The sequence below is a fragment of the Ochotona princeps genome, chromosome 2 (genome assembly GCF_030435755.1).
Source record: "Ochotona princeps isolate mOchPri1 chromosome 2, mOchPri1.hap1, whole genome shotgun sequence".
NCBI lineage: Eukaryota > Metazoa > Chordata > Mammalia > Lagomorpha > Ochotonidae > Ochotona > Ochotona princeps.
The window spans coordinates 30577201-30603259 of NC_080833.1; the positions used below are offsets into that span (position 1 = coordinate 30577201).

General features: G+C 45.4%; 2 protein-coding genes across 4 annotated transcripts in view; one reads left to right on the forward strand and one right to left on the reverse strand.

Annotated features, from left to right (window-relative positions):
• Nucleotides 1–20038, forward strand: part of CAP1 (cyclase associated actin cytoskeleton regulatory protein 1) — a 29298-nt gene extending 9260 nt beyond the window's left edge. For both annotated transcript variants that reach the window (XM_004591539.4, XM_058679428.1), the window contains exons 2-13: nt 7919–8040; nt 8644–8744; nt 10373–10450; nt 11938–12081; nt 12178–12263; nt 14816–14921; nt 16055–16232; nt 17279–17463; nt 17639–17762; nt 17901–17983; nt 18317–18460; nt 18888–20038. In XM_004591539.4, the coding sequence (XP_004591596.1) occupies nt 7929–8040; nt 8644–8744; nt 10373–10450; nt 11938–12081; nt 12178–12263; nt 14816–14921; nt 16055–16232; nt 17279–17463; nt 17639–17762; nt 17901–17983; nt 18317–18460; nt 18888–18971 (1425 nt within the window). In that variant the 5' untranslated portion in view covers nt 7919–7928 and the 3' untranslated portion in view covers nt 18972–20038. The remainder of the gene's footprint in view (nt 1–7918; nt 8041–8643; nt 8745–10372; nt 10451–11937; nt 12082–12177; nt 12264–14815; nt 14922–16054; nt 16233–17278; nt 17464–17638; nt 17763–17900; nt 17984–18316; nt 18461–18887) is intronic.
• Nucleotides 20039–20100: 62 nt separating this feature from the next.
• PPT1 (palmitoyl-protein thioesterase 1) overlaps nt 20101–26059 on the reverse strand; it is an 80540-nt gene continuing 74581 nt past the window's right edge. For both annotated transcript variants that reach the window (XM_012928845.2, XM_004591538.4), the window contains exons 7-9: nt 25220–25318; nt 23417–23488; nt 20101–21437 (exon numbers count right to left, since the gene is read on the reverse strand). In XM_012928845.2, the coding sequence (XP_012784299.1) occupies nt 21315–21437; nt 23417–23488; nt 25220–25318 (294 nt within the window). In that variant the 3' untranslated portion in view covers nt 20101–21314. The remainder of the gene's footprint in view (nt 21438–23416; nt 23489–25219; nt 25319–26059) is intronic.

Consider the following 26059-nt stretch of genomic DNA (forward strand, 5'->3'; position numbering starts at 1 on the left):
TGATGTTCCCCATGGCACTTAATCCAGGTGCTAGCCACTGAGTTGCCCAAAGGTGATTATTTGTTTATTGGTTTTATTCATGTTCTTTCAGTATCTGGTTAGACATCAAAGGGAAAAGGGTTGTTTCTTTCAAAGTGTGATTTGCAGTAGCCTTCCTGTTTTATCACCCGGTGAGCAGGTTTCACCCTAACCTCCTGCCTTGCTGGTCTTTTTTCCCTAGGATCCTCCATTGCCTGTGTGGGACAGCCTGCTCACGCTTCCTTTGCGTGGTCTGCTTAGTCTCTTTTTGCTTTTGATTTGGGATGGGTTCTCTTTTCTTCCCCCTTTGCCTTTCCACCAGGAGTTTAACTATCCTGAAGTCCATCTCCAGTGTCTTTTGAACTCTGAGTTTCGAGTCATTTATGCTGTATAATTCAGAACCACAGCAATAGTATCCTGCAAAGAAAACAAATTGTTACAGAGGCTGATACTTTGACTTTTCCTAATCAATCTAAGATAGTTTTCTAACAGAACTTGAAAAATTAGTCAGAATATTGCATTCTCATTTCATTTTGTTGACCTTCACACCTAAGAAGAACAAAAGCTTTTGGAGGGAAGGACCAGGTGTCCTCTGTTTATTCAGGAGCCCCCCACAATATTTAGCATTTCTCTTCATGAGCATTCTCTGTGTGCCTGGTTGTGCGAGGTATTGGGAAAATGGTAAAATGGAGAGAATGGGTAAATACCTTTCTTCCTATTTCATTAAGTGATATGTAGTGAATTGTATTTTAAGGCTTCCAAAGTGATTATTCTCATCTATGAAATAGACTCTTGATCTTTATGTCTGTGTGTGCTAAGTGAACACTGCAGTCCATTAAGTGACTGTCCCAAAGACACACAGTTAATATGTGACAGATTGTGACTCAGACCTTAGTCTCCTGAATTGTGATTTTATTTAGACTTGTGTAATCAGAGCCACCCTTCTTCCTCAAGCCTTTATGCTGGGAAATAGTGGCTGGCAGTTTGTCTGCTCCTCTATGGGGAGTTACAGATACTTTGTCAGTTGTCAACTAGAAATGGCCAGGAATAAGGTGAGACAGAGCTACATTTTGCCCTGGCAATTCTCTGTTCTTTGGGAGAAGCTTTTTATTATAACATTCGCTTTTCAAATATGTGTCATCTATCCTGAATGTGTCAGAAAAGAATTTGGCTTCCATGGATAAAATTGAAAGCTGCCAATAATGTAACTAAAGACATGATAATGAGATCTTGAGCCCCCAGTTCTGTGCTTACCATACAGCAAGTGCTGGATGCTCTGATGAACCAGTTGGCCACTTCATTGTTCAGAAGTCCTTGTGTAGTGCTAGGAGGAGCCACAGGCCAGGACTCAGAAAGGGTTGTTGGTTTGTTTGTATTTTTTAAAAAAGAGTTATTTTAATTGGAAAGGCAGATTTACAGAGAGAGAGACAGAAAAATCTTCCATCTGCTGGTTCACTCCCCAGGTGGGTGCAATGGCCAGAACTGAGCCAATTAGAAGCCAGGAGCTTCTTCCGAGTCTCCCACATGGGTGCAAGGTCCCAAGGCTTTGTTTTATCCTCGACTGCTCCCAGGCCACAAGCAGGGAGCTGGATGGGAAGTGGAGCAGCTAGGACACAAACCAGTGCCTATATGGGATCCTGGCAAATACCAGGCAGATTTAGCCACTGAGCCATTGCTCCGAGCCTGGAGTCAAAAAGTTTATGCTCAAGATCCAGGTACTTTACCCATTTACTAACTTCTGCCATAGTTTTTAATTTCTGTGAATGTCAGTTTCTTTGTTCTGCAGGGATTAATACCTACATTATATATCTTGCAGAATTATTTTTTAAGTCTTCAAAAAAAGCAGTGGAGAGATGTTGTGGTCCAGTGGATTTAGCTACCACTTGGGATGCCCACATCCCTAATCAGAGTTCCAGTTAAAGTCCTGGTTACTGTGTTTCAGAGTTCCAGTTTCTTTCTAATGCATCCTGGGAGGCAGCAGATGATGGCTGGAACATTGGGGCCCCTGCCAACCATGTAGGAGACCTGCGTGGAGCTCCTGGTTCCTGACTTTGGTCTGGTTCAGCTTTGGCTGTTTGGGCATTTGGGGAATCAATCAGCAGTTGGAAGAATCCTTCTCTCTCTCTCTTACTGTTTATAAAAGAAGGAACAGGTAGATGATGTAAGCATTTACAACATGCAGAACAACATGCTGTTTTTAAGTAATATCTAGTTTAGTACGGTTGTTTTCCTTATGGTACTTTGTTTGAATAACTCTGTCAATGTGATTTGTGCCTGAGATGGCTATATTTATTAGGAAGATGGGAATGTTTGCAAGGTCCCACAGAAGAGATTTGTCAGAGAGGTGATAGCCATATTTCTATTAAGGACAGGTTGGACAAGGACCCTCATTTATCTTAGCTGTCTACTGATTTACTTAAAGACCCCTAATAAGCTATTGTAATTTAGTGCCTATTACATTTAATGGTACTGGAATTATGAAAAGTAAGACAGTCTGCACTTTGGTGGGTAGGAAGTTTCTGATTGTTGACTATTAAATGATTTTTTTTTTTTATTGGAGGGGAACAAAGAGTGAAGTCCTATCTGTTGGCTCACTCCCCAAGTGCCCCTTGACCAGGAACTCCACCCAGGTCTCCTGTGTGGCTGTCAGGGAACCAGTGACTTGCATTAGCAGGAAGTTGGGATGGAGGTAGAGGTACGTATTGAACACAGGCTGCTTAACTATGAGGCAAAAATAAAAGGGGGGGGTTATTTATTTTACTTGGAAAATCAGAGTTACAGAGAGAAAGAGAGCTCTTCCATCTGCTGGTTCACTTGCCAAATGGTTGCAGTGGCCAGAGATGGGCTGGTACGAAGCTGGGAGCTAGGAAGTTCATCTTGGTCTCCTGTGTGGGTATAGGATCTGGGCCATCCTCCACTGCTTTCCCAGGCCATAAACAGAGATCAGGAAGTAGAACAGCTGGGACAGAAACTAGTGCCCATATAAGATGCCAATACTGGCAGGCTAAGGATTAGCCTGTTATCTACCTTTTTGGTGCCAAGGCCAAATGTTTTTTTTTTTTTTTAAGATTTATTTTTGTTGGAAAGGCGGATATACAGAGAGGAGGAGAGACAGAGAGGAAGATCATCTGTCCAATGGTTCACTCTCCAAATGACCACAACAGCTAGAGCTGAGCTAATCCGAAGCCAAGAGCCAGGAGCTTCCTCCAAGTCTCCCACACGGGTGCAGGTTCCCAAGGCTTTGGGCCATCCTCGATTGCCTTCCCAGGCCACAAGCAGGGAGCTAGATGGGAAGCAGGGCTGCCTTCCAAGGATTAGAACCGGCCGATTCCAGGAATTAGAACCAGCAACCATATGGGATCCCAGCACATTCAAGGAGAGGACTTTAACCACTACGCTATTGCGCCAGGCTGGCCAAATGGTTTTAAACCATTTTGTGCTGTGTTAGAGAAAAGTGCACAGTGTGTGGGAGCACATACTGGAAATTACTTCTTAGGGAAGTAGTACCTTGGCTGAGATTTAAAGCTGGTAGTAGTTCCAGAGGGGGCAAAAGGGAAAGAGAGAGCATTCAAGCGGAGTGGGTAGCAAGTAAGTAGTCCTTCATTGCTATAGTGTGATTATGAAAGGTGTAGCAAGAGACAAAACCAGGGCATGTGGCAAGAGATAAAGTGGGACTAAGGACTTTACCCTGAATGTCTTGGGGAGTGTTGAATGTTATTAAATAAGAGGCTATCATAATTACATTTGCATTCGGAACTAATCCTTCTGCCCATATATGGGGAAGACTAGCGAAGAAGTAACTGTAGTAGGCAAAGACTTTGTGACCCAGCTTTTATCAGTGAAGCTAGAGGCCAGGGACATCCTTCTTGTCATACAAGATCCAGCTTGTGTAGCTTTTGATGATAGATTAGATGTGGGTTAGGAGGGAGGTAATTAATTAACGTTTATGGAATCCTTTCTAATTTCCGAGGCTGTGCTAAGAACTTCTTCATGAGTTTCCTCATTCTCACTGAAGTCCTTTAGGCTTTGTAATGTTGTTGGCCTCATTGTGCAGATCAGGCAAATGAGACGCAGAAAGTTTGGTAATGGCTCTTGTTCATAGAGCCAATGAGTCATGTTATTCAGCTCTCCCATCTGACTCCTCCAAAGACCATTCTTATCCATATACTATATTGCTTCCCTCCAGGTCACCTAGTGGATCAGTTAGGTGACTGGAGGTAGTGCTGGATCATGGGAGCAGCGGAAATGGAGTGTGGGAAAGCAATGTTAGAGGATGAGGAGTCCTGTCTGGGATGTTTTCATTTTGAGATACTTGAGGAACATCCAGTGGAGATGCCTGATTGGAAGCTGGATTGTTAAATTCTGTATGCCAGAAGTATGGCCTAAACTGGACGTACTGCTTTGGAAATATTTAGTCTGTAGGTGCTTGTCATGGTACCACTGATCAGGTTGGTTGAGTGTTACTATGACAACAGCTTGGGTGTATATTCTCTCCTTTACATCTCAAATCTCGCCCTCTTTTCTGTGTTGGGTTAGTAGTAAAATGAGATTAGCTGTAACTAGGGCTGTATTGTCCCCTTCTGCTAAAGCCAGAGAGCAGAACTTTAGCTTATTTAGGAGTGAGAGCTAATAAGTACAAATAAAATGCAGAATAAAGGAAACCAAAATCCCTGAAGCTAAATTAGTTAACTTACAAGATCAGCAGGTGTTCAACAATCCTGGCAGTCTTTAGAGACCCTTGTATTGTGTCTCCATGATTAACACTGCTCTCAACCTGTAGCATCTCTTGTTTGTGAAGAATGTTTTATTTATTTGTTTGGTTATTTGTTGAGATTCATTTTGAAAGAGTTAGAGAGAGGTAGAGGCAGAAAGGGATCTTCTATCCACTGGTTCACTCCCCACATGGCCACAATGTCCAGGGCTGGCGCAGTTGGGGCTAGTTCAAACCAGAAGCCAGGAGCTACATCAGAGTCTCTCATGTGGGTACAGGGTCCCAACACTTGGGCCTTCTGCTGCTGCTTTTCTCAGGTCATCAGTAGGGAGCTGAATTGGAAATGGAGCAGTCACCATTCAAACTGTTGCCCATATAAGAATTTGGTATCACAGGCAGCAGATTTAGCCACTGCACCACAATGCTTACACCAAGAAATTTTTTTTTTTTTAGATTTATTTATTTTTATTAGAAAGATTTACAGAGAAAAAGGCCTTCCTTGTGCTGGTTCACTCCCCAAGTGGCTACAATGGCCAGTTAGGAGCCAGGAGCTTCTTCTGGGTCTCCCACATGGGTTCAGGGTCCCAAGGCTTTGGGCCATTCTCAAATGCTTTCCCAGGCCACAAGCAGGGAGTTGGATGGGAAGCAGGGCAGCTGGGACATAAACTGGTTCCCATAAGGGATCCCAGCACCTACAAGGTGACAATTTGGCCACTGAGCTGTCGTACTGAGCCCTAAAGATCATTTTTTTATGAGAAAACTGCATGGTGTATTCAAGCATGGAAATTTATCATATTCTTTGCCTTTCTACCTAATTTTAAAAAGTGTGGGTTATATGTGAGACTGTCCCTGGCCAGTACTCAAAATGGAACAGGCCAGCCATTCAGATCTCGACTGGTGGTGTCATACTACAAGGGAGGCGATCTTGCCTGCTTCGAGGTGGCGCCGTAATCTGCTTTTGTGAGTGAAGCACAGGTCTGGGCACTTTTTTCCAGTCCGTGGAATGGAAAGGTTTATATGGTTCTCATTCTCGTTTCTTTTCTCTGATTCAATGTAATACAACATTCCCTGGCTAGTGATAGCCCTGAGCAACCAGAGCTTGTACATAGAAAAGAACAGACAGAGATTGTATTGTCTTTTTGTGAGCTGCTTCTCTTCCACAGGGAGGACAGTGTGTTGCTGAGATATTCTTTGAAGAAATGGTCATTTTTGGCAGCTTCCAGGGAGTGAAGTTTTCAGCTCTAGTTACCTAAATTAAAAAATGCTTAAAGGAGTCTCTTCAACTCCAGGCTTTGATTGAAATTGTAATGACTGGTTTTTGTGAGATCACTTCTGGTGACAAGTACTTTAGGTAGGTGTGTATTGGTAACATTTTCAACTTATGTGTATTATATGGGCAACTTCCAGAACCCTTGTTCCTCTGTGGTTTTGGAACACTACACCTCTTGTTCACTAAGTGCATAAATATTCATTGACTACATACTGTCTGCCAGCTAATGGTCTGGATGGTAGAGTCTCATGTGGAGCAAGTTAAATAAGGTCCTGTCTCTTGGACCCTAACTCGCTTTAGGATGTTAGATGTTGAGTGGGGCTAATTCTGATAAGATAGTACTTGTGAAACGCTTGACAACTAGCTCTTTGGAACGGGTCTGCTGCCTTACTGCATATCCACATCCTCCCAATCCTCATTTGAATCCTGGCTCGAATGGCAGCTTCTCCAGGTCTACTTGATCCTTCCATGTGATACACTCCTCACCTCTCTGAAATCCCACGCCACTCTATCTATTGTATAGTTGTTAGTGCACATGTTAGATTCCTGCTATTAGATTAGACCTTATTGAGGACAGAGTAAGTATCCTGCTCATCTTGGTTTGGGGCATTCCACATTCTGAAGATAAAGAAGGAAACATCACGTCATACTCAGACTGTTTCTCCTATACCCTGCCATAGCATAGACCCCCTTCGGATAGCAGATGTGCCAAGGGTTTCCTGCTAATGCCCAGCAGTCAGTTCTGCAGCAGACACCAGCTCAGTGTCCTCCAGCTCTGTTCTGATCTTGTCCACCTGGAGGTTGTGTCCAGTCCCACAGATTGAGGACTATGTCCCTAAGATCGCTGTCTCCACTCTACACTTCAGATACAAAACACAGTCCCCAGGCAGGTTTTCCTGTTCATTTAATCAACTGGCCATAACCCCTCTTCAGGTTCCATTAGTTTGCCTGGGCTGCTTGCAGACCTCAGGGAAGCCTTTACATTGCAGGGTGTTATAAAGGATATTGCAGAGATTACAAATGAAGGGATGCATAGGTGCTGGAGACGAGACGTGGTGCTTCCATGCTCCCTGTGAGCATGCCAAGCTTCAGGAGCTCCATGTGTTCAGCTTTCCAGAAGCTCTCTAATGCCTGGCTTTTGGGATTTTCATAGACTTTGTTGCACAGCGGTTGCTAAAAGACTGGATGGGGGAAACCCAGCAAAGAGCTGTCTATTCACATTCTCCCTAGCCTCTGAGCAGCATTCCTTCCTTGTGGGCTGGAAGTGAGTACAGAGCATCTTAAGACCTACTGTTGGCATCGCGGCCAGTGAAAGGCATAGGCAGATGAGTTTCTGTGACCAGCCTCGGGGAAGGAGTTACAAACCAAGAACTTGTGGGCAAAACCCCAAATATGTAATTATACACATTCAGGCAGATGGATGTGGGAGGGTCAAAACATGCTAACACTTAATCCAGGGCCAGAAGGCTTTGAGTCCTGCCTTCACTAGCCGTGTGACTGTAGCAAGTCATTCAATTTCTCGAAGTGAAGTTTTGTACTCTGAGGGTAGTAGTATCTTTCCATTTCTAAATATTTCCATTTGCAACTGAGGCTCAAACTGAGGGAATTCATATATGTTGACTGTACTTTGTAAATCCTTAATTCTTACGCAGATATTTGTTAGTATTGTAGTAAGTATTAAGTAAGTATCTGGATGAATAAGCATTGGCTTTTGTGAACATCTTTTCCTGAGTAGTCTATCTCTTAATGAAGTGTAGGTGATTTAACGAATGTGCTAGATGATGACTTTTCCATCTTCTTATTAAATTATTCAGTTCCTCAGAGCTGGCATTCCCTTTACTCCCAGGAGTGGTCTGTTTTTTCTTGGTAGATGCTTTGTAATGTTAAAATAACAAATGGTATTTCTTGTGTTCCAACAGGTGGTACATTATGGCTGACATGCAAAACCTGGTAGAAAGACTGGAGCGGGTAGTGGGCCGCTTGGAGGCGGTATCCCACACCTCTGACATGCACCAAGGGTACGGAGACAGTTCTTCCAAAGGTAAACAGTCCCGAGCCCAACACAAGGCTTTGTTGGAGTGTCTTGGCCCAGAATTTTTATATCGCTGTTAATTCTTTGGAGTTCATTTCTCAAAGCATTTAACCTGGAAATATCTTGCCTGGTAATTTATATTGCTAAAACAGACAAGGGAGGAAGTGACTTGTACAGGGAGGCCTGCGGTTAAGTTATTTTAACACGAGAACTTCCTGCTTATGTGATGTTTCCTGTTCTTTCTTTGGCGGATGACTCCAGTGTTAAGTCAAATGACAAGTGATACTAAAGTTTCCTGTCTCTAAATGATTGTCAGATCAGCCATTTTGCACATGTACCAGTTGAAACATGGAATGTCGGAGCTAAATGGATTATTGTAGAGTCATTTTGTTTATCTTCATTTTATAAAGAAAATTAAGCTGAGAGAGGAAAAGTTTCTTAGTGGGACACACCGCCATTCCTGGTGGCATAAAACTAAGAAGTCAGGTTTTGGGCCTCTTGTTTCCACATGCTATTTCCTGTATTACCTGGCGTCCTACTTTGACCTGTAAGTGCACTATAGGGAAGCAACCTTTGGTGTGTGATTGTTCATGATGTGTCTGTCTTCGCCAGGGGCAGCTCTGTACGTGCAGGCATTTGACTCACTGCTTGCTGGCCCTGTGACAGAATACTTGAAGATCAGTAAAGAGATCGGAGGAGATGTGCAGAAACACGTAAGGATGCCTTACCTTTCCTCTGTTCTTCTCTGTGACCTGGTAGCTTCCTCTTCAGAACCCACTTGGTGTAAGGATTCCTGGAGAGGCTTCCGGCTCCTTCTCTGCCTTCTCTGAGGAGGTCAATCCTGGCTGGGAAGGATCCCTCATTTTTCTAGGTCCCCTACATTTATGACATATTCTGTGTGGGTTCTCTTAGAAAGCTTACTTGGCACATAAAATAGGGCCCTGTTCATCTCTGTAGTGAGGAACATGTCACCAGTCTGTTTCTGACATGTTATATAACCAGACACAGGGTGAGTTATTCAAAGGAATCGTTATTGTGAGTTAGCATTTATAGAACTGTGCTCGATAGTTATTACTTATGCTAATAGGAGTTATTCTCACACTTTAGCCCACAGCAGGCATGTGAAGCAGGCATTGACAGGGACCTCTCCACCCACCTCCCTTCAGGCTCTGCCTCCTACGCTGTCGTCATCACCCACCACCACTCCCCACTCACCTCTCTCTTTGGGACCCAGAGCCTTCCTGCTGCTCTGCTGAAGATCCTAATTAGGATCTTCCTCACCTAACCCCGTTCAAGACTGATTGCTTAGCCTTTGGAAAATCTATTTTTGAGTTTCTCATATACCATCTGTGGGCAGAGGTGTTAGCACTAAGGAGTGGAACTGGGACTTTGATAAAATCTAACTGGGGTCTGGTATAAGTTAAAATATATATATTTGAAAGTGATTTATTTAATTTGGAAGGCTGAGTTCTAGAAAGAGAGAAAGCTCTTTTATCTGCTGGTTTACCTTCCCAAATGGCTGTGGCACCTGGAGATGGGTCAGACTCAAGCCAGAAGCTTCACTCAGGTCTTCCATGTGGGTGCAGGGGTCCTGGTCCTTGGGCCATCTTTTGCTGCCTTCCCAGGCATTAGCAGGAGCTGGATCAGAAGTGGAGTAAGTAAGGCATGGACCGGTGCCTGTATTTTAATAGGTTTTTACAGCCTGTTGCTTCTTCAACTTTATTGATTGTGACCCTTGACAAGAAATGACATTTGTATCTGAGAGATATTAGACAAAACCATGCCTGTACTATTTAAACTATTTATCTGAAAATAATTTGAAACTAGTATCCTGCACTCATACTTTTTCTATTCTTTTTCATGTAACAGTGCTGCTTTTGGCTCATTGAATTGATTTAATTATTTGCTGGTACCAAAAAGCTATGATTCAGCAAAACAAAAATAGTTTTAATTTAAACAAGTAAATACTTTGAAAATTTGAAGCCTAACTATAGGCCTTTACCTTTGCTCCTACATTATTTTTGAGACTGTTTTTTTTTTTTTTTTATGAGATATGAGCTGGGGATTTTCCATTGCATGTCAGAACACTGTACGTGTAGTTGCCAGGATAGTCCTGATTGTTTTCATTTCCAACCCTGGGTATGTCTCCCTGATTAGTTCCAACTGGGACAGTAGTATATGTGATTCTGTTACCAGTCCCTGGAATCTGGATGGGAGGGAGGAAAACAGCGTGAAAAACCTACGTTGTTAGCACAGTAGCTGGAAGTGGCAGCTTCAGGTTGTTCTTATCAGGACCTCTCTGTAATGTGTCATCAATAGCTGATTCTTCTCCTGTCTGCAGGCAGAGATGGTACATACAGGTCTGAAGCTGGAGCGAGCTCTCCTGGTGACAGCCTCTCAGTGCCAGCAGCCGGCAGGTGTAAGTTGTACCACTAGTTGGTTTGGTTTGGGTTTGATGCTTAGGACAAGTGGAGAGATTTCTGTGAAGCTAGCATAACATGATTAAATAGACTTGCCAAGTAGATGTTCACACCAGCTCCCAGGGGTACAATCACACTCAGATGCCTTTATGAGAATGTGCCCTGGGTGTTTGTTGGTCTCTGTTGGCTTTGTGTCATTTTGCTTAGAACTGTAGTTACCCCTGGGACTGTGCTGTTTGTCTCAATAAACTCTTCTAGCCTCTTAGCTGAGCCCTAATTTATCATATCACCCCTTCAGCCTTTTCAGGCTCTGGGAAGCTACTGTGGAGGCTCTACACCTCTACAGTACTACTTCTCTCCTCATTTTTCACTGGTTGAGGGCTCTCCTTTTAACTTCTAGCTCAAAACTAAGCTACAAGATATAAAAAAATAGAAGTAGAAATTTAGATTTTTCTCAAATATTTTGATTCATTTTTATTTTGCTTTCCTAATAAAGGTAGTAAAGCAGTTTTCCTGCTAACATTTATTAAAGCCATTTACCTTTGCCATTCCTAGGTAAAAATAGTACAAGGCAATTTTTAGTGTATTACATTTTAATCCTTAATCTGCCTTGAGTGGATGAAGGGTTTTATTTGAATCTTTTCCTCAAACCCATGCTTTCTACATCAAATTGAATAGTGGAGACCCTATTACATTTACCTTTTTTTTAGACCAGGGATTGGCAGTCTACAACCTGAAGGCCAGATATGGCTCCCTGCCCATTTTTGTAAATGAAGAGTTTGGGGAACAAATATTTACTGCCTGGTCCTTCAGAAACAAAATGGGCAGACTCCTGTTTTAGAAGGTATTCATATTATGACCTGAGAATTAATGTGGTCAGGAAACTGAGCTTTGGAGGAAAGATTAAAAACACAGAAACACAAAACACATTCATTTTGCCAAGCTGCCTACTTGATTGCCAACTCCCCCAGTTGCATTTGATACATCAGCACTCCACTCAGCAGCTGGGCTAAGACAAAGCCTTGTCCTTCAGGAATTCATAAGAAAAAGAAATATGGGTCCATTAATGGCTTATGTTGACATATGTGATAAAGGACCAATTTGATTATCATCGTAATGAATGCTGTAGGAGACTGATGTAGTTGGGGGTCAGAGGACAATTCCTCATGAAACACCTGGATGGATGGAAAAGGAGACTTCACAAGGAAAGGCACAGAAATGAGCTAGTGTTTCCTGTTAGCGGGACACAGAAGAGACAGTGACTGAGATGGTGTGATTGGTGGTATGCCTAGGAGTTTAGGTCCTGAGCAGGAAGAACCACAGAATCTCACCCGAGGAGTGGGAAGACTGGAGGTGAGGTGTTTGAGCAGGGTTCGATGCTTATTTTAGTCAGTAATGGATCCTTGCCATTAAGATAAGAGCTGACCAACACACACACTTCACTGGAAAGATTCTAACTTGAATTTTCTCTTGTATTCTTCCTTAGAATAAGCTCTCTGATTTGTTGGCACCCATCTCAGAGCAGATCCAAGAAGTGATAACATTTCGGGAGAAAAACCGAGGCAGCAAATTGTTCAACCACCTGTCAGCTGTCAGCGAGAGCATCCAGGCCCTGGGTTGGGTGGCAATGGTGAGCAACACGGCCTCCAGGGGGGAGGAGGGAGCCTGACAGGGCGACACGGATGTGGTGGTGAGGTGCTGAGTGATTGCTTCTGTCCTCCCCTAGGCTCCCAAGCCTGGCCCCTATGTGAAAGAAATGAATGATGCTGCCATGTTTTATACAAACCGAGTCCTCAAGGAATATAAAGATGTGTAAGTGAAATTCCAGAGCTTATGGAACTATATCATAAAAAATACTAAAAAGTCAGGTTATACTTAAATACCAGAATGATGGACTTGTTTTTTAAATCAGTGGGGGAAGAAGAAATCCCAGAACCTATGGAACTGCATCATTTAAGAAAAAAAGTGTAAGTGTAGCCTTTTCTCAATGGGAAAGGATGAAGTCAGCTAGCTACTGCCTGGAGTGGCACTTGGGGTTAAGTAAGACAGCGCTGAGCTTCTAGGCTCTTCTCCTGTCTCAGGGCTGCTTTCTGGAAAAACAATATAGAGGGTGACCCAGGGAAGCTACATTTACAGGCAGGAAATGTCTCTTCAGCCGCCTCTGCAATTTCTCCTCGGTTGGCAGAGGTCCGTTTTTTAGTCTTCCGGTTCTTACCAATCCAGATTTAAGAAGTTTTGCTGAAGGTTATTTGTATTAATGACCTTTAACTTATCTGTTTTTGCAAAATTCCACTCCTCTCATGAGAATTTCTCACTTTCCCCTGTCAGAAAGATTCAGTAGGACTTACTAAATTTCCTGTGACTCTCACCATTCGGCCAGTCAGGTAGTGGAAATAAAATCACCACTTAATAACCAGAACAGGTGTCAATAAGGAGTCAGTCATTCCATATCTAGACACATCCACCTGCCAATCCTGACTTTTCCATTACTATTCTTGTGAGTTGGGGCATCTGCAGGCAGCAGTTACTTAGTTGTACAGCTACCTAAACCTTTCCCCGCCATCAGGCAGCCAGCATTTGTTAACTCCTCTGTGCAAGGCGTCTCTATATGCAAGTGAAGTATGTTCCCAAGAACCAGGCATTTCTTTGCTCTCTCCAGCAACTTCAGGTTAAGCATCACAGTGTTCTTGAATAGTCCTCACCATTAGCACCATCATTTTTTTTTTACTTTTTTTTTTATCTTTTTATTAAATTATATTTTTTACAATCTTTACATAGTGAATTAGGGTAAAATGGGTCAAGGGCTACAGAAAAGTGGGCAAGACGATCATTTCCATATTGTTTCCTTCATGAATCTGAGGTAAAGGGGGATATTAAGGGAGAAGCCCTACCCAGTCTCCCACCCACCCCAGGTCCCTGATGTGGGGCATGCTCCGAGGGTCTTGCTCAAGTGGTTTTGATAGTTCAACAGTTATGAATTGCTGCCACTCTCGCCACTCCAAGCACGATGAGGTCGTTGAAGAATCCACTGATTGACATAGTCCATTTTAGAGTCTCCGTTTGCCCAGGTTTTCACCACCAACATATAGCTGACGTGGTTGTTTGACTTGTTCTGTCCTCTGTCTTTTCATGGTTAGGGTTCTGAGTCTGGCAGTTCAATTGGGGAGATCTCCAAAGAAACTTCGTCTGAGGTGTTCCCAGACCAGATTCTTGTATGTACTAGCAAGTACAGGGCCCGGCACAGTCCATCACCCCAATCAGCTGGTGGTTGCAATTGCTGAGTTGGTTCTGTTTCCAACCCTGAGTTCCACTGGAACCATTGGATGTTGCGGTCCAGCCTGATTCTGCCCAGCACACACTCGGCCCCCACATAAACCAGTGGGAGCTGCAGCCTAGTCGGAGCGACTTACAATAACTCCCACCAGGCCCACCCCCTATCCTGGTTTGCCAGTATGTGCAGCAGACTAGTCCAATCTGTCCCACATCCCGTTCAGCTCTCGTACATGTCAATGGGTATTAAAGCCTAGTTCCATCCAACCAGCTCAACTATCCAGCCTTCACGGATGTTGTTGGGTGCCTCTCTGTCTAGCCACCCCAGCTCCTGTCCTAGTTTTTGTGCCCTCCCGTGGGAGTGGTAACCCAAGAGGGAAGAGCCCACTATTTCCCTCCCAGACCACTCCCAATCCCGGATTATACACTCTCCAGGTGGTTCTGTGGTTTAACTTGACAGAATTAGACCCCAGTGCCAGCCTCTGCCAGCTGATGCTGCAGCTTAGCCCAACCAACCCTCACCCACTCTAATTTTAGTTTGCACCAGTAGGAACAATCAGCCCAGCCTGACTTTTCCCTGATCTAGTCCACATGAGGCCCACAGGTTAGCACCATTTTACAGTAGCTGAAACTGTCTCTTAGGCTAATAACCTTAAAACCCTCCAGCTAATAGAGAAGGGGATTTGAATCATGGTGTAGTGCTCTTTCTGTAATTAGTGATTATTGCCCTTAAATGGACATTTTCAAGTTGTAAGGGCAAGGTGGGCTTATTTGGACAGAAGGTCATGTCTGAGGCCCTTGACAAATTTCACAGGGACACCTTGAGAGGTCTCTATGACAACAATTATTTTTGTCCTTAAGAATAGTTTGAGAAACACTGCTACAAAAGAAGTAGTCCAGTGTCGCTGTGCTAATGGAGTTTGGTCTAGCTGATGTAATAGGATAGACCTTTTACAAAAGCTCAGTGATGGTAGAAAAGCTGCTGTTGACCAAAGCTTAAGAAAGGCCCAAAAGAGTGTGTGGCTGGAGGGCTTCTGCATTTGCTGTCATAAATCACATGTCTGCTGTGACAAGTTCCGTGTATCTTCCCCCAGGGATAAGAAGCATGTGGACTGGGTCAAAGCTTACTTGAGTATATGGACGGAGCTGCAGGCTTACATTAAGGAGTTCCATACCACCGGCCTGGCCTGGAGCAAAACTGTGAGTAGGTCCTCCCACCTGCCATCCCCTTTCATCCATGACAGCTACACAGGTTACTTTACTACCACGAAGAAGAAGGGATGCTGGGTTTTCTTAGTGAAGGGAAAAGGAAAGGAGAGAGGAAGTAAATCATCAATGTCAAGATTCATCGTCTGTGTTGTCAAGAAGGGGAGAGAAAAGCCTAGGCAGGAAAGTAGGCTGAGACTAGGTGTGTGAACCAAGGGAGTACTACTGATAAAATCTGTCCTGAACAGAATCTCAGTCTAGAGGCTGAGGGGAAGGACTCCTGCCCAAACCCTGGAAGTGACTGTGGGCTGGTTAGAGACAGAAAAGAATTGGTAGGAGATCATCACCAAAGTCATAGAAGGAGTGCACAAAGTTGGAGGAGTTGAAAGCCTCAAAGATGAAATAATCAAGCCTGGGTGGTAATGTCTTTCATAGAAATAGAAATAAGGAGGTGATTATTAGATAGGGGAGCAGGGAGAAGATGTTGAAATCAGTTTGGAGTTTGTTGAGTCTGAGGTACCAGTAATAGACCAAGGAAGATGTTAAGTATTGCAGAATTCAGGCTTATAGCTGCAGTCAGGTAAGGGCACACAAAAAGAGGGATGTTGAGCCCGGCAGCGTGGCCTAGCAGCTAAAGTCCTTGCCTGGAACATGCCCCGGGATCCTACATGGGCGCCAGTTCTAATCCCGGCAGCTCCACTTCCCATCCAACTCCCTGCCTGTAGCCTGGGAAAGCAGTCGAGGATGGCCCAATGCTTTGGGACCCTGCACCCGTGTGGGAGACCTGGAGGAGGTTCTAGGCTCCTGGCTTCGGATTGGCACAGCATTGGCCGTTGCGCTCACTTGGGGAGTGAATCATCGGACGGAGAATCTTCCTGTCTCTCCTCCTCTCTCTACATCTGACTTTCCAATAAAAATAAATAAATCTTTAAAAAAAAAAAAGGGATATTGAAAATTGGATCCCTGGGAAAAAATGAGAAGGAATAAAGCCAGGTTGAACGTGGGTAGGAAGCATTAAGCATTGCCTTCCTGAGGACCCCAGGTTTGGCTGGACATGTGTAGGATTCCACTGGGAAGGGCACAGAGAAGAGAAAGCATGATTGTATTGCCTATACTTACTGTTCCAGGGGCCTGTGGCCAAAGAACTGAGTGGACTGCCATCTGGACCCTCTGCTGGATCAGGCCCTCCTCCCCCGCCACCTGGCCCTCCTCCTCCTCCAGTCCCTACCAGTTCAGGCGCTGATGACTCTGCCTCCCGCTCGGCACTGTTTGCGCAGATTAATCAGGGAGAGAGCATCACACATGGTAAGTGAGTCCTCTGTCCTGAATTGTTGATAGCACAAGTTACTTGGGTAGACTTCCCCAGCCAGAGACATAAACAGCTAGTATAAACCAGTCTTGGAGAGAATTCAGGTTGCCCAGAGGGATAGCAAAATTGGCCGACCTGGACATTGAGTACAACTGGGGGAACCCATCTGTCCCATGAGATAGTGACTTAAGAGGTATATACAGCGTACCAGGGCACAGAACTGACAGTTATCTCCATGGTCTTTCGCAAGTCATTGTGTCATGGGGTTTACTTCCTTGGAAGACAAATAGGCAGTCATGTAGAAAATTTGCCTAAGAATAATCTAAAATTGTTACAGTGATAGCCTTAAAAATAAAATCTAGCATTTTAAGTATGGGCACATAGATGATAGAGCTAAAGAGGCCATATGGTGTTGGTTATGCAGTAAACAGAGATTTGATGGTGTTCAGGAGTGAGGTGTGAGCCTGCTGAAGGAAATGATGGGATCTTTTCCCTTAAAATACACAAGAAATATCTTGAGAAACTAGGTTAACATGACAATGTTTTTAATCCAGTGTTAATTGGTTGGGCCAAATTTTTTGGCATAGTATATGGTTACAACTGCATAAAACCAAAAACAAACATTAAGAGACTAAAATGCCAGCACTGACTGGGGGAGGGTTAGCTGTGCATGAGATTTCCTGTTATTTTTCTTTCCTATCACATTTTTCCCCTCTCCTATTGCTTTAAAACGTCATACATTTTGTGACTATATATTTGGTAGATGTCTTTTCAGATCTTTTTCTGTGCATTTACATATCCATTCTATCCTTGACCTCAAATACATTTTTCATGTTTTCTTTTTTAAATGGAAGCACCTCATTGAACCTTGGGGGAGGAAATTATATAAGTACTTCTGCAACATAGCATCTCAGAGGTGCTGGCTTTGGGCTCTGAATTTTCTGTTAGGTGTTTGTTTAACTCCTGACACAGAGGTCAGTTACTGCCTCAGCCCAGAGCCTGGATACGAAGGACAGGAACAAGGCAGCTGTTGCTTTTGCAGCCCTGAAACACGTGTCTGATGATATGAAAACTCACAAGAACCCTGCCCTGAAGGCTCAGAGTGGTCCAGTGCGCAGTGGCCCTAAACCATTCTCTGCGCCTAAACCCCAAACCAGCCCATCCTCCAAGCCAGCCACAAAGAAGGAGCCAGCTGTACTTGAACTGGAGGGCAAGAAATGGAGAGTGGTGAGTTAACATACCCAGGTCGGGGGAGGAACGAGGAGGCAAGGAGGTGAGGGGTTTACATAGAGCTCAAATGAGTGCAGAGTTCTGACTCAGATTATTAAGATGTCTGGGGAAGCCTATTACTTTAGTTGGCATGTGTTTGGTCATGAGTATCCCGGGGTGTCTGTTTAAACAGGAAAATCAAGAGAATGTTTCTAACCTGGTGATTGAGGACACAGAGCTGAAACAGGTGGCTTACATATACAAGTGTGTCAACACAACATTGCAAATCAAGGGCAAGATTAACTCCATTACAGTAGGTGAGTCTTTGTGGCTGCTGGGCAAGCTCTGTCCTGGAATCAGAGAGCACTAGAATTGTTTTACCCCTCCTCTTCCTAAAGATTCTAAAACATACTTCCTTTATACTGTTGACCTGCTTGCTGTCTCTCTTCTCCCAGATAACTGTAAGAAACTCGGGCTGGTGTTCGATGACGTGGTGGGCATTGTGGAGATCATCAACAGTAGGGATGTCAAAGTTCAGGTAACTTGATATCTTGGCTCTTTCTTTCAATCCCTGGGGAACTAACTGAAAGCAACACAGCCGACCCACAGGTGCCGCTCCGGTGGGAATCCAATTCTACAAGATTCGACAAAGCATGTAAGCCGAGCTGCTTTGGATGCGCCAGAGCTGGCTCTTCAGGGAGCTCTGCACAGCGCCCAGCCCAGCCCAGCCCTGGTATCCAGTGTCTGTCGTGCACCTGGGCACTTGTCCTGTAGTTGTTGAGTCACGGGCGCCCGTGAGAGCCTTCTCTGCAACTTAACCACTGTCCACCCCACCAGCTGCTGGGACTCAGTTCTCCTGGTTTTTCTGCAGGTAATGGGTAAAGTGCCAACCATTTCCATCAACAAAACAGATGGCTGCCACACTTACCTGAGCAAGAATTCCCTGGACTGTGAGATCGTCAGTGCCAAATCATCGGAGATGAACATCCTCATTCCTACAGAAGGCGGGGACTTTGTAAGTTTCTCTGTAGTAGTTTGGTGTTCAAATCAGAAAGAGATGGAAGGCTGCATTAGAAAACACTGTTTGAGGAACACTTTGCACTGTGTAGTTTAAATCCACCAGGACACACCAAAAGCTCACAGAAGTGAAGTTGTCTCCCGTGGTGGAGCTCCAAAGGAGCTGGCTTTGGCCTTTCTGACTTTGACCACAGGGTAGAAGTAGTCACAGTGCCCTTTGAGCTGGGGCTGCATTTTCACGTACAGTCAGTACAAGATCCCTGAGCACCAAGCAGCGACTAGCTCTATACTCCCTGCCTCCTGTTTGTCCCACGACTCCTCCCTGGCTCCGGGGTTCAGTGAAAGCACTGGCAGCAAAGTGTGCGCTTTGGCCGCAGCTCCTTCTCTAGCCCGACTCAGATCCACCCTGTCTTCTCTATTTGCAGAATGAGTTCCCAGTCCCAGAGCAGTTCAAGACCGTTTGGAACGGGCAGAAGTTGGTCACCACAGTGACAGAAATTGCCGGTTAAGTGAAGTGCCACTGGGTCTTTGCCCTCTCCCCGCACACCATGGGATAACTCTATCAAGACGCTTCTTTTCTAGATTTCCTCCGCCTTTCTGCTCTTAAACTGCTTCTCTGCTGAGAAGCAGAGCTACCTGCCTCCACTGAAGCATACCTCAGGCTGAGGTTCGGGGTAGGGTAGCAGGGCAGTCGATCTCCTGCGGGACGGGGCAGCTGCTTCTCTCAGCGCAGCCACTCCGCCAATCCTTTCCCAAGGAACTGCACACAGGACTGATGCAGCTCTGCTGTCAGCTTTTGGGGTGATTCGACCAATGACAGTCCTTTCGGAAGGACAGTCCCAGGAGTCAGACTAGAATATTCATAAATATTCTAAATATTCATAAAATAGCGAGCCTTTTTTCCTAACAGCGAGCATACAGGTAGCAGAAGCCGTTGTGATTCCAGACAGTTCTTCTAACCAAGTTAATCTTTCACTGTTGACAAATGAGGCAAGGGTGGCACTGGAGCATAGGCTGGGACCTGGCCATCCAGCATTCCAAGCAGAACTGTTTCCTGTAAGCATTCCCTTTAACCTGCATTCCATTCTGTGTCCACCTCAGCCCTGGGACAGTGGCTTCTCAGTATCAGCTGAGGGCACCTGGACCCTGACTTTCTCTGGGATCCCTCCCCAGCACCTCCCTACAGATGCTCTTAAAAAGAAAAGGAAAAGACCACCGTACCATTCCGAGGAACATGGCATTCTTCTTCCCTCCCCACTAAGTGTCACCTGTCTTCACTGCCTCGTTTGCCTGTCACGCTCAACAGTGTGTGGCTACTGTCCGGGCCCCTCAACAGAGGACTCGGGCTTCCACTGCAGGCTGGCTCTGAGTCTGGATGTGCGTAAGGATCTTGCACAGCACTTCTAATGCAGATTTCAGTTTTTCTCTCCAGAACAAACACCAAAATATGCAACATTTTTTTGGTGGGAAGAGAGATTGCCCTGTGACTTCTACCCATTTCCTGAGGCCTGTGGAAATAAACCTTTATGTACTTAAAGTTATACAGAAAATAGAATAAAGTTAATACCAAACTTGCTTACCTATGATATCTGCTGTAAAGAGATATAAAAATATTGGGGGGAAAAATGACACCAGGAATAAGACTATTTTTTATTTTAGACAACCTCATAAAATTATTTTCATATCCTTCCACTTCTTGCCGTTATCTTCATCGCTGTTAAAGAAGAAAGCCTAAGAGGTGGGGGGAGTCCCACAGGGTAAGTCCTGCAGTACTGACAGGTGCTGCTTCAGAGCAGAGCTACGTGTTTCTCGAAACAACTCCTCAGTGCTGCTCAGTTTCTGCAGTGTGCAGCCTAGGATCCCCAGGCTCGAGTGGTGTGAGAAACACAGGCCAAGGTTAGTTTTCTCTAACAGAACTTCCCAGGGTCCTCTCATGTGGGCTAGCCTCAGCTGAGAAAGGGGGTGCCCTGCTGTCCAGCGCTGTGACTACAGAGCCCTTCTCTGACAGTTCAGGAGTGCGCTGGGCAACACCATCTCGGCTGCCTGGGAGTGGGTCAGAGGTTACACAGTATGAACTCATCCTGTTGTTCCTCCCATTCTTGGAGGGAGCCGGGGCATCCAGAACACGAGTCTCACAAGGCAGGGCAGGTTAGACATGGCGAGGCAAGAACCAGCTGCCTCAGTTAACCTTCAGTCTGTGCTTTCTTTGTGCACAGCCCCCCTCCCATCTTAAGTGAGGCAAGAAGTACACTTCCTCTTTTAAGCAACCCAGATGGGTGTTGCTTCTCTGCTTTTGCAACAGAGCAGCTAATTTCTACCTGAGGAGATGAAGGGAGAACTGCAGAAGCAAGCTGCTGGCTAGAGGGAGTTTGTCTAGCCTTACCAAATGATGCAAAAACATTATCTAGGCACTAGTCTACCAGCAGAACTGAAAAAGCATCTGTGGCGTGTGGGTGTTCAGGCCTGGGTACCAGCTTTCTCTTTGTATGAAGCATGCTAAGACTCTACTGGTAAAGGATGTTTGCCCTCACAGTCTGTCTCCGGGGATTTAGTGGGCTCAGTGTCAGCATCAGCACTGAACTATAGCGCAGCTCCCTTTCAAGACAGCCTGAACACATCAAGACGGTTGTAAAGCAATCCCCCATGGTTATTAACTAATTAAACCTTCATTCAACACCATATGGTGATAGGAGGCCGCAAAGGATAAGGTTCGCATCTTCGATCTTTCCAAGCAGGGCACTTTGGAAGACAGGTGAGAAGGGTTAGTTGCAAGCAGACTCTGAGCTCAGATGTGAAGGGAACTCCCCCGGATGGTCTGGAAGAGCTAGGGATGCCAGAGCTCAGCAGGGGTTTCACTCAAGGAAGGGTATGATGTGGGCATAAAACCATTCTTCAGATAGTTGGAGATGGTCCCCTTCAGTAGCCAGAAACACCAGCTTTCCGGCCTTGTCCATTTGCTTTAGCCCCAGACGGTCCTGCAGAGAGAAAGACCATAAGTTTAGTGAAAAGTTTTACAGTCAAACAGTAAGATTAACATCATGTGAAATCAAGCTATATTTTCAAAGTATAATTTTTTTCTCCTTAGTATTAAAACTGAAATGTATTGTTGGAAATGCCAGAAAGGATACTTCTTTCCAAGTTTTTCTTCCTAAGTATTAAGAAATGTGAATGCAAATAGATTGTTCTCAAAGACGGGAGTGTCAGGTAACTCACAATACGTCCAGCATTCGGATAATGAGCCCTGAGCTTGAAGCATCCTGTGGCCATGAACATGAGCAGGCGCGGCAGCGCCAGAGAGCCACTCCTGCCCTGGCTGAAACTGGCTTGAGTTACAGAGTCAGGAAGTTCTAAGTTAGAATTTCGCCACACTTTTATCAGACCCTAGCTTCCCTTTCTCTTTACTTTACCCAACCTGAGAGCCGATGAAAGGAGACAGTCTTTGAAAATACTTGGGAAGAGGGACCTGGCATGGTAGCCTATCAGCTAAAGTCCTCACCTCTTACACACTGGGATCACATATAGGGGCCGGTTCTAATCCTGGCAGCCCTGCTTCCCATCCAGCTCCCTGCTTGTGGCCTGGGAAGGCAGTTGAGAATGGCCCAAAACCTTTGAACTCTGCACCCACGTGGGAGACCCAGAAGAGGCTCCTGGCTCCTGCCTTCAGATTGGCTCAGCTCTGGCCATTGTGGTCACTTGGGGAGTGAATCAGCGGACAGATGATCTTCTTTGTATATCTGACTTTCCAATAAAAATAAACAAATCTTAAAAAAAAGAAAAGAGGGCCCGGCGCGATAGCATAGTGGTTGAAGTCCTTGCCTTGCACGTGCCAGTATCCCATATGGATGCTGGTTCTAATCCCGGCTGACCCCGCTTCCTGTCCAGCTCCCTGCTTGTGGCCTGGGAAAGCAGTTGAGGACAGCACAAAGTCTTGGGGCCCTGCACCCATGTGGGAGCTCTGGAAGAGCTGGCTCCTGGCTTTGGCTCAGCTCAGCTCAGATCCAGCCGTTGCGGCCACTTGGGGAGTGAAGTATCGGACGGAAGATCTTTCTCTCTGTCTCTCCTCCTCTCTGTATATCTGCCTTTCCAATAAAAATAAATAAATCGTTAAAAGAAAAAAGAAAATACTTGGAAAGGCTATTATTATAAGTTGGGTATGCCTTACCCAGAAGTCTAGGGCCTCAGATGTCTGCAGTATTTGCTCACGCATAGACATCTCAGGAATGGGACTTCAGTCTAAACAAAATCTGCATTCTTCAAATACACCTTGTACACAGCCTAAAGCTCACTTTACACTTGTTCTTAGCCAAAAGGTCAAGAAGTAACTGAAGAAATGTTTACCAAAATATTTGGAGTGTGCCTGTGTTCTGACTACAGCTCATCATAAGGGCTCAGGTGTGGCATTCTCCACTGGAAACATCATGTGGGCACCTAAGGAGTTCTGGATTTTGGAGCAGTTTGAACTTCATATTTTGGATGGTCGCCTAGGAGAAGGTGATTGATTCAGATGTAACCTCATGTGCCTTTGAAAGTATCTTCAGCAGAAGTTCCTTAAAGTGTAGAAGGTCCTAGAATTGAGGGTGGTGAAATAGGGCAACTCTGCTTGAGAGACAAGACTTGATGCTGAACAGAACTGACAGCTCCAGTCTGTTCACCTAATGCCAGGGCTCCCATAGCCTTTGCTTTGTTTTCATTACACATAGGGGTTTCTTGAATTTGTAGCAGACTTCACCTCGGCCAAGGAAGCCAGTTCCAAACCTTTTCGTCAAATGCTGCTTTTCTAGTTTATGCTGAAAACTGAGGTACAGGCCCTTCAAGCTGTAGGAGGTCCCTATAAAATGGCACCATATCGGGCACAACTGCCACAGGAGCACCTAGCGGCCTACACCTGGCAGCTTCGAAAAGTTGGGTGGGGATGAGAAGGCACCAAGCCCCCAGGACCCAACTCCACAGTTACCTGTGTGTACAGGGTGGTCTCTTGTAAGGGAATGGTTTCCTTGGCCTGCCCGCTTCTATAAAAGCCGAACCACTGCAGGGAAGGAAAAAAGCCACATCAGAAGGTCACCACCAAACTACTGGAGATTGGCTAAGTCACTAAGACCGCCACAGCAGCACGGCAAGCTGCAAAGGGTAGCCCTTGGGTCCATTCCTGTATGAGGACAGTAGCTCTGCCCTTCCCCGGGCTTTCTGCCACCTGTGTGTATGGCATCCCTACCCTGTGGAAAGCCCTGAGCTAAAACCCAGACATTCAAGGATGAAGAGCGGGCCCTCTTGCCAAGAAGCTCCCAGTCTAGTGAGGCACAGAAACGGCTCATGGTGTAGGACGGGAGTCTGCAAGCTTTGTGTACATAGCACACACGACGTGAGGGGCTCTGATGGCCGTGTGGTCACGACAACTCTGCTGCCACTGCAAGCGACATGGCTGTTTCTGAGGAACCTCACAGACACTGAAATAGGAATTTCAAATAATTTTCACCTGTCAAAAATTATTTGACTTTTTCCCAACCATTTAAACATGGTTGATTCTGGGGTTGTATCAGGCATCAGCTTGGTCTACTGTGCCACCACCCTGCCCCTGAAATAATTTTTAAAAAGTTGTGCATAAGGGGCCAGCACTGTGCCGCAGCCAATCTCTCTCTCTCTCATTTGCTGAAACGCTGACTTTAAAAATAAATTGCTTAAAGAAAAAGTGTGCAAGAATTCTTACAATGAAATCCCCAAAATACTGCAAAGAGAAATTAAAATTTTAAATAAGTTGAAAAATGTTCCCTTGCCCCCAACCAAGCGTTTAGAAATGTAAAAATTCCAAAATGTGGCCAACTGAAAACAAAGCAGGAATGGTGCTATGGCACAGCAAGCTAGGCTAAGCTGCTTCCTGCAGGGCTGGCATCCCATATGAGCACTGGTTCCAGTGCCGCTGTTCCACTTTGATCGAGCTGCCTGCTAACATACCTGGGAAAGCAGCAGATGTCCCCGCCAATCACTGGGTCCCTGCACCCAAGAAGGGAAATCTAGAAGCAGCTCCTGGCTTCCACCAGCCCAGCCCCAGCTGCTGACATCTGGGGAGTGAACTAATAGGTGGAAGCCTCTGCTTCTCTCTATATCTACTTTTCAAACAGTTTTTTTTCCTTAAGATTTATTTATTTGAAAGCTCATACAAGATGCTGGCACTGTGATGACTTTGTTGCTATGCCACAACACTATCTCCCCGAGTAAATCTTAATGAAGAAACGAATGGGGCAAGAGCAAGCACTATTGTGTAACATATTAAGCCACCACCTGAGACATCTGCGTCCCTTATCTGAGTGTCTGGTTCGAGTCCTGGCCACTCTGCACTTCAGACCAAGGTGCCTGCTAATACATGGTCACAGGCAGCAGACAATGGTCCAACGACTTGGGTTCCTGCCTGCCATGTGGGGTAAAGGAGTGGCTTTGCCCTGAGCCAGCTCTGGCTCTTTCTCTCTCCACTTGTACCTCTGTATTTCAAATAAATTTTAAAAGTCTTCCAAAAAATCTGATTACAATTATGGGCTCTTTCCACCCACCACCACCAAAACTGCAATTGTGTAACTATACATGCAGTTTTGGGGGATGGAGAGTAGAACTGGGAGGAGGATATAGCCAACCGAGTGTCGCGGTGATGGATCTCAAAGAACCCAGCTCTACGCAAAGTGACAGGAGGGTTTTTGTCCCAGCAGCCAGCTGTGGCTCAGCTCCTGTCCCCCTCTGCAGTGTCCTGGCCCTAAGGCCAGTGACTCACCTCAGATTCTACAGGGTCCACAACGGAGTCATTGAGGAATTTCACCATCACGAACTTGTTCAAGGCCATCAGGTTTTTCTTGTAGGACTCGTTGACCCCCTGGAAGAAAGGCCGCAGTGGCTCAGGATCACAGCACGGGGTTGGAAGCCTCACAGCACTCTCCAGGCCAGTTGTTAGGCTGCCATATTTCTTCCCCCGGCTTTCCTGCCCCCAGACTGCCTCACTCAACTTTCCCTTCCCTTCCTATCACGCTGATGTGCCACCCACCCTGGCACACAGGTACGACCATCACCCCATTCCATAGGCATCCACCATCAAGGCCAAGGGCTTCCAGCCATAGGACACCATGGCAAAATAAGAAATTGTGTACTCTGTCATCCTAGTCTGTGTTCTCCATTTGTTTTCCCCTTCAAAATTTTTGTCTGAAAACCAAAAGAACCTTTTAGATGAGCCCACTGTAAGTGGAGCAGCAGAGTTTAATGACGCTTCACACCCAGGCTCATGGCCGGGCTACATTCAGTGAGTGTCCTTTGTGGTCTGTCTTCTCCATACATCTCTCCTCTGAGAAAATCCCACAGGGCTTCCCCCACGTAAGACAGCAGCAATGGGCTCGGCAGCGTGGTCTGGTGGCTAAGGTCCTCGCCTTGATCCCATATGGCCGCTGGTTCTGATCCTGGCAGCTCCACTTCCTCTCTATCTCTCCTCCTCTCAGTATATCTGACTTTGTAATGAAAATAAAATAAATCTTTAAAAAAAAAAAAAAAAAAGACAGCAGCAATGAGTCCCAAGGCTCACCTCCCACCTGCCAGCATATGCAGATGAGGCAGAGCAAGGAAGGGG